Raw genomic sequence first — 8496 nt, 5'->3', positions numbered from 1 at the left:
TTTTAACCTTGAGACAGTTGTTGTGAAGAACTATACATACTACAGCTATGTGACATGAGTCTCCTCCTACTGACTGCAGAGGTGTCTACGTGGTGTAAAACGGTTTGATTGCAGTTGTGAACATCCGACCAAACACGTGTCCATGCTGAGCACTCAGATACAACATTTCACCTCTGTGAACATGGACAAACTTGCTGCTGTTCTGTTCTTCTCGACCCTCGTAGGTATGTATGTTGATGACAATAAAACCTGAAATGTAACGTCAGACGTTTACTTGTAATCAACGCAGATCTAGATGTCATCACTAATAACGGATTAATAATTATCTAACAGAATCTTTTGTTTTCTCTACAACATCATCATCATGATCATAGTTTTCATCTGAAGGATCTCTGACTTTGTAACAGATCTCTTTATATTTCTTGTGGTCATCCTCACTAGGTAACACCTTGGAAGATGATATTACTGCCAACAGTGCTGAAGTTCTTTCATCTGAGGGCTTCAGTGTTTCCCTGTCCTGTAAATACTCAGTTAAAGCCAATAATCTCCAGTGGTATCGACAGTATTCGGGGTCATCTCCTCAGTTCCTTCTTCTGATCACTGATACTCAACAGCCCTCAGTGTTGCATGCACAACCTTCAGAGCCTCGGCTGACTGCTGAACTGAATAAGGAGAGAACTCAAGTCCATCTGAAGATCTCGTCTGCTACAGTGTCAGACTCTGCTGTGTACTACTGTGCTGTGAGGCCCACAGTGACAGGAAACACCAAGACTCTGTACAAGAACCTCTGGAGCAAAGACATCTCTGTACACCATCCACCAGAGGGAGTCTCCAACTGAATATCTTCAGCAGGATGTGACAATACCGTGTGGATTATTTATAGTGGTGATGAAACAGAAGAAAGCGACAAAAAAAGCCTAATTGAAGGAAGTGATGATAATGAGGTGTTGTGTAATATTTCTTATATGAACAACACTTCATCATGAAGTGGAAATAAATATACTATAAGATTTAAGAGAGCTAAAATTAAATCAAATTAGCAATCATTCCAACAATGCAAACGATATATGTATATATATATATATATATATATATGAGAAAATTATTCATTATCGGAAACACATTGTGATCATATGAAATGTGCTGTGTCAATATATTTACTATTATGTTTAACTCCACAACTAAAATCACCCAGTAAATAATAAAATAATATTAATTAATAAAATATCTTGATAAACTGTGTTTCATCACACACTCAGGTGGTCATTGTGCGTTTGTTTTTTGATTAAAATGAAGTTTTCTGCGGTTTTGTCAGATTGCGATTCCTTGTGGTGTTCCACAGGGTTCCATCATAGGTCCTCTCATTTAAATTGACATACGTTGAATAAAATAATAATTGAGTAAAACATCCGTTTCCTCTGTGTTTTTGATTGTATGTGATCATGAGTTCTATTAAATAACAATAGTGGCAACTTGTTTATTACATGAGAAGTCCAAGTAGGCGGCTTTAGATTCACATCAATGTAAGAAGGTCTGGAAACCCTCCTACAATAAACTTCTTCCTTTAATTCTTTAAACTAAAGAATGTGATTTTACATCTTGCTAAGCTTCATTTTGATGTTAACTATACTGCTTATAGTCATCTTATTTAAATGTAGAGTCATCAGCAGTCTTTAAATTTTGAGTATTAATGAGTCTCTCTGGTATTTAATAATCCTGAATATTTGATACATATTCACAGCTGCGTTTTGTATCTCCTATTATTAAGTAAACACTAAAAAAGTAAAAGGTTCACGCCTCTACAAAGTAAAAGATTCTGCTCTCATTTTGTTAACCAGGAAGAAGAGCAACAGAAGTAAAAACAGATACTAAGAGGAGACGGTGAGATTCAGGGAGGAGCTCAGACGTTACTGAACTATAGAAGAGATGAACTTCTACATTCAACAGAGTTCAATATACGAAGCATCAACATCACCTTCATTCAACATGCTGTCACCTCTGATGTTTCTAGTTATTCTACAAGGTTTGTTACATTCTGCTTTGAGGAAATGCTTCATTCCATTATTTCCTGAAAGATTTAGTGAATGAGTTTTGTAAAATGTTCTAACAGAGTTATCTCTCCTTTTAGGATTCAGCTGTGAAGAACTCACACCAGTGAAGACAGAAGAAAACAGTGTAGAAGACACAACTGTTACTGTGTCCTACAATTACTCCAAAAAAGCATTTAGTAGTGAGTCTTTCTTCTGGTATCGACAATATTCAGGAAAACCACCAGAGTTCCTTATCTCCCATCTCGGAACAGGAGGAATATTGAAGAGTCAAATGACTGAACTGATGATCAAAGTGGATAAAAACCAAATCAGTCTGAAGATCTCGTCTGCTACAGTGTCAGACTCTGCTGTGTACTACTGTGCTGTGCAGCCCACAGTGACAGGAAACACCAAGACTCTGTACAAGAACCTCTGCAGCAAAGACAACTCTGTACACCATCCACCAGAGGGAGTCTCCTTCTGAATATCTTCAGCAGGATGTGACGATACCGTATGGATTATTCATAGTGGTGATGAAACAGAAGAAGAAGCACAAAAAAAGCCTGATTGAAGGAAGTGATGATAATGAGGTGTTGTGTAATATTTCTTATACGAACAACACTTCATCATGGAGTGGAAATAAATATACTATGACATCCAAAAGTGCCTGAATTAAATCAAATTAGCAATCATTCCAACAATGCAAACAATATATATATATATACATCTGAGGAAGTTATTTATTATCTGAAACACATTGTGATCATATGGAATGTGCTTTGTCAATATATTTACTACTATGTTTCACTCCACAACTAAAATCACCCAGTTTAATAAAATATGTTGATAAACATTGTTTCATCACACACTCAGGTCTTCATTGGCTTTGTTTTTTTCATTAAAATGAAGTTTTCTTCGGTTTTGTCGGATTGGGATTCCTTGTGGTGTTCCACAGGGATTAATCATAGGTCCTCTCATTTAAATTGATATACGTTGATTAACATAATATTTGGGTGAAACATCTGTTTCCTCTGTGTTTTTGATTGTATGTGATCATGAGTTCTATTAAATAATAATAGTGGCAACTTGTTTATCACATGAGAAGTCCAAGTAGGCGGCTTTAGATTCACATCAATGGAAAAAGGTCTGGAAACCCTCCTACAATTAACTTCTTCCTTTAATTCTTTAAACTACAGAATGTAATTTTACATCTTGCTAAGCTTCATTTCGATGTCAACTATACTGCGTATAGTCATATTATTAAAATTAAGAGTCATCATCAGTCTTTAAATAAATGACGGTGAGATTCAGGGAGGAGCTCAGACGTTATTGAACTATAGAAGAGATGAACTTCTACATTCAACAGAGTTCAATATACGAAGCATCAACATCACCTTCATTCAACATGCTGTCACCTCTGATGTTTCTAGTTATTCTAAAAGGTTTGTTACATTCTGCTTTGAGGAAATGCTTCATTCCATTATTTCCTGTATGATTTAGTGAATGAGTTTTGTAAAATGTTCTAACAGAGTGATCTCTTCTTTTAGGATTCAGCTGTGAAGAACTCACACCAGTGGAGACAGAAGAAAACAGTGTAGAAGACACAACTGTTACTATGTCCTACAATTACTATCAAGCTGCTACTTATTCCGACTACTTCTTCTGGTATCGACAACATCCAGGAAAACCACCTGAGTTTCTCATCGTTCACTCTGGAACACAACATGAAACCAGTTCTAGACTGTCTGCTAAAGTGAGTGATGATAAAACCAGAATGGATCTGAAGATCTCGTCTGCTACAGTGTCAGACTCTGCTGTGTACTACTGTGCTGTGAAGCCCACAGTGACAGGAAACACCAAGACTCTGTACAAGAACCTCTGGAGCAAAGACAACTCTGTACACCATCCACCAGAGGGAGTCTCCATCTGAATAACTTGAGCAGGATGTGACGATACCGTGTGGATTATTCATAGTGGTGATGAAACAGAAGAAGAAGCAAGAAAAAAAGCCTGATTGAAGGAAGTGATGATAATGAGGCGTTGTGTAATATTTCTAATATGGACAACACTTCATCATGTTGTTGAAATACATACACTGTGACATCTAAAAGATCAGAAATGAAACCAACAATATAGACAATATATATGTTTGAGGAATCCATTTTTTATCTGAAACTGTCACGGTGTGGTTCACTTCCTGTCTTATTTTGTAGTTTTCTGCCACTCGTGTCCCCGGGTAACTTCACTTCCTGCCTTGTCTCGTCATCCCCTGTGTTCGTCTAATAGTTTCCACCTGTGTCCAATCACCTCACCTCCCTTGTGTATTTAAGCCATGTGTCTCTTGTGTCACTTGTCGCGTCATTGTCTTTCGTCTCACATGTTGCCTGCTGGTTTTCCTCCCGGTTCCTGCGTTTTGACTATTAAAGTCTTTTGTTTCCCGCAAGTCTGCGTCTGAGTCCTGCCTTCCACCCGCACCCCTGACAGAATGACGCGACCAAAGAAGGGCTCAGCAGACCCACTGCCAGACTACGGTCCGGACTACCTGGACGTAAGGAGTCCCTTCTGGCAGCGGAAAACAAACTGTGTTTTTGGTCCCAGGAGCTATCAGCTCGCCTGCCTCGAGCTCAGGGACCTCCTTAACCCTAGGAGGAGCAAGCGGAAGAAGCGATCTCCCGTTCCGGCTGGGCGGCCGCAGCGATCTCCCGTTCCCGCTGGGCCGCCGCAGCGATCTCCCGTTCCCGCTGGGCCGCCGCAGCGATCTCCCGTTCCCGCTGGGCCGCCGCAGCGATCTCCCGTTCCCGCTGGGCCGCCGCAGCGATCTCCCGTTCCCGCTGGGCCGCCGCAGCGATCTCCCGTTCCCGCTGGGCCGCCGCAGCGATCTCCCGTTCCCGCTGGGCCGCCCCGACTCTCACCCATGCCCCCGACCCGACCAGTTCCGGCCCCACGCTCCATGCCCCCGACCCGACCAGTTCCGGCCCCACGCTCCATGCCCCCGACCCGACTAGTTCCGGCCCCACGCTCCATGCCCCCGACCCGACCAGTACCGGCCCCACGCTCCATGCCCCCGACCCGACCAGTACCGGGCCCACGCTCCATGCCCCCGACCCGACCAGTACCGGGCCCACGCTCCATGCCCCCGACCCGACCAGTACCGGGCCCACGCTCCATGCCCCCGACCCGACCAGTACCGGCCCCACGCTCCATGCCCCCGACCCGACCAGTACCGGCCCCACGCTCCATGCCCCCGACCCGACCAGTACCGGCCCCACGCTCCATGCCCCCGACCCGACCAGTACCGGCCCCACGCTCCATGCCCCCGACGCCCCCAGTCCCCGCTCCGAGACTCAGGCTCCCTCCCTCCCATCCCATGGTCCTCTCCCACCCTCCCGTTGGTGATTTGAGGGCCGTCTGGGATCCGGCCCTTGAGGGGGGGGCTACGGGGTGGGTTATGGGGGGGGCTGAGCCGCCGCAGACTACGGAGTTGTTCCATGTCCCCGAGCTGGAGCAGACTGGGGAGTTGTTCCGTGTCCCCGAGCTGGAGCAGACAGCGGAGTTGTTCCGTGTCCCCGAGCTGGAGCAGACAGCGGAGGTGTTCCGTGTCCCCGAGCTGGAGCAGACTGCGGAGGTGTTCCGTGTCCCCGAGCTGGAGCAGACTGCGGAGGTGTTCCGTGTCCCCGAGCTGGAGCAGACTGCGGAGGTGTTCCGTGTCCCCGAGCTGGACCTCACTACGGAGGTTTCCCGTGTCCCCGAGCTGGACCTCACTACGGAGGTTTCCCGTGTCCCCGAGCTGGACCTCACTACGGAGGTTTCCCGTGTCCCCGAGCTGGACCTCACTACGGAGGTTTCCCGTGTCCCCGAGCTGGACCTCACTACGGAGGTTTCCCGTGTCCCCGAGCTGGACCTCACTACGGAGGTTTCCCGTGTCCCCGAGCCGACGACGACTACTACCCCGGACGTTTCCCGTGTCCCCGAGCTGCCGACGACTACTACCCCGGACGTTTCCCGTGTCCCCGAGCTGCCGACGACGACTACTAACCCGGACGTTTCCCGTGTCCCCGAGCTGCCGACGACGACTACCCCAGACGTTTCCCGTGTCTCCGAGTCTGCCATTCTAGAGACGTTCCGTGCCCTGCAGTCGCCGCTCCGGAGCCGGATTGGTGACCGCCCGCCGGGCCGACCCCCCGAGGCTCCCCGCTCGTCTGGCCGCCCGCCGGGCCGACCCCCCGAGGCTCCCCGCTCGTCTGGCCGCCCGCCAGGCCGCCCGCCAGAGTTTCCAGGGTGGCCCGACCAACGTCTCTGGTTTCCCTCCCCACCCACCCCTTGTTCGCTCTAGTGTTGGCCGTCTGGAATTCGGCCCTTAAGGGGGGGGTACTGTCACGGTGTGGTTCACTTCCTGTCTTATTTTGTAGTTTTCTGCCACTCGTGTCCCCGGGTAACTTCACTTCCTGCCTTGTCTCGTCATCCCCTGTGTTCGTCTAATAGTTTCCACCTGTGTCCAATCACCTCACCTCCCTTGTGTATTTAAGCCATGTGTCTCTTGTGTCACTTGTCGCGTCATTGTCTTTCGTCTCACATGTTGCCTGCTGGTTTTCCTCCCGGTTCCTGCGTTTTGACTATTAAAGTCTTTTGTTTCCCGCAAGTCTGCGTCTGAGTCCTGCCTTCCACCCGCACCCCTGACAGAAACGTGATCATATGAAAATTGTTGTATCATTATAGTTATTATTGTGTTTAACTTCACAACTAAAATCACCCAGTTTCATTTACGAAATAGGTTTAATCACACACTCAAGTCTTCAATTTTATTCATATGATGGTTTTTCGTTGTTTTGTCGGGTTGGGATTTCTTGTGGTGTTCCACAGGGTTCAATCATAGGTCCTCTGCTTTAAATTGCCATACTTTGGATGAAATGATGTTTGAATAAAACATCTGTTTCCTCTGCGTTTCTGATTATATGTGATCATAAGGTGCACTAAATAATAATAGTAGCAGCTGTTTCATTGTTATTGATGGGGCGTTTAATTTGGACAAGCAGGTCAGCTCTGTGGTTAAGGATATGTTTAACTCCACAACTAAAATCACCCAGTGTGATAAAATATCTTGATAAACTGTGTTTCATCACACACTCATGTCTTCATTGGTTTTGTTTTTTTTGATTAAAATGAAGTTTTCTGCAGTTTTGTCAGATTGGGATTCCTTGTGGTGTTCCACAGGGTTCAATCATAGGTCCTCTCATTTAAATTGACATACGTTGAATAAAATAATAATTGAGTAAAACATCTGTTTCCTCTGTGTTTTTGATTGTATGTGATCATGAGTTCTATTAAATAACAATAGTGGCAACTTGTTTATTACATGAGAAGTCCAAGTAGGCGGCTTTAGATTCACATCAATGTAAGAAGGTCTTGAAACCCTCCTACAATTAACCTTTTCCTTAAATTCTTTAAAATACAGAATGTGATTTTACATCTGGCTAAGCTTCATTTTGATGTTAACTATACTGCTTATAGTCATCTTATTAAAATTTAGAGTCATCAGCAGCAATTAGATGTATTAATGAGTCTTTCTGGTATTTAATAATCCTGAATAGTTGATAAATATTCACAGCTATGTTTTGTATCTCTTGTTATTAAGTAGATACAACAAAAGTAAAGTATTCTGCTCTCATTTTGTTAACCAGGAAGAAGAGTAACAGAAGTAAAAACAGATACTAAGAGGAGACGGTGAGATTCAGGGAGGAGCTCAGACGTTACTGAACTATAGAAGAGATGAACTTCTACATTCAACAGAGTTCAATATACGAAGCATCAACATCACCTTCATTCAATATGCTGTCACCACTGATGTTTCTAGTTATTCTACAAGGTTTGTTACATTCTGCTTTGAGGAAATGCTTCATTCCATTATTTCCTGAATGATTTAGTGAATGAGTTTTGTAAAATGTTCTAACAGAGTTATCTCTTCTTTTAGGATTCAGCTGTGAAGAACTCACACCAGTGAAGACAGAAGAAAACAGTGTAGAAGACACAACTGTTACTCTGTCCTACATTTACTCCAGTCAGGCAGCTGGTAGTGATTATTTCTTCTGGTATCGACAATATCCAGGAATACCACTTGAGCTCCTCATCTCCCACTCTGCTACGGGGACTGTAGGAATACATAGAATCCATCGACTGATGATCAAAGTGGATGGAAACCGAATCAGTCTGAAGATCCCGTCTGCTGCAGTGTCAGACTCTGCTGTGTACTACTGTGCTGTGAGGCCCACAGTGACAGGAAACACCAAGACTCTGTACAAGAACCTCTGGAGCAAAGACAACTCTGTACACCATCCACCAGAGGGAGTCTCCATGTGAATAAGTTGTTCAACCCAGGATCCCCCAGTGTGGATTCCTTTTAACCCTGAGACAGTTGTTGTGAAGAACTATACATACTACAGCTATGTGACATGAGTCTCCTCCTACTGAC

At 44.8% G+C, this 8496-nt stretch overlaps 1 gene segment (V, D, J or C); it reads left to right on the top strand.

Moving 5' to 3' along the window:
* Positions 1-7723: 7723 nt before the first annotated feature.
* Positions 7724-8480, top strand: LOC144405492 (T cell receptor alpha variable 3-like). The segment is given in 3 exon segments: positions 7724-7893; positions 7999-8372; positions 8403-8480. Coding segments are annotated over 3 exon segments (549 nt in total).
* Positions 8481-8496: the final 16 nt, after the last annotated feature.

This window comes from Gasterosteus aculeatus, chromosome 3, assembly GCF_964276395.1.
Source record: "Gasterosteus aculeatus chromosome 3, fGasAcu3.hap1.1, whole genome shotgun sequence".
NCBI classification, from domain to species: domain Eukaryota; kingdom Metazoa; phylum Chordata; class Actinopteri; order Perciformes; family Gasterosteidae; genus Gasterosteus; species Gasterosteus aculeatus.
The sequence above is the reverse complement of the archived record's forward strand: the minus strand, read 5'-3'. Positions and strand labels throughout refer to the sequence as shown.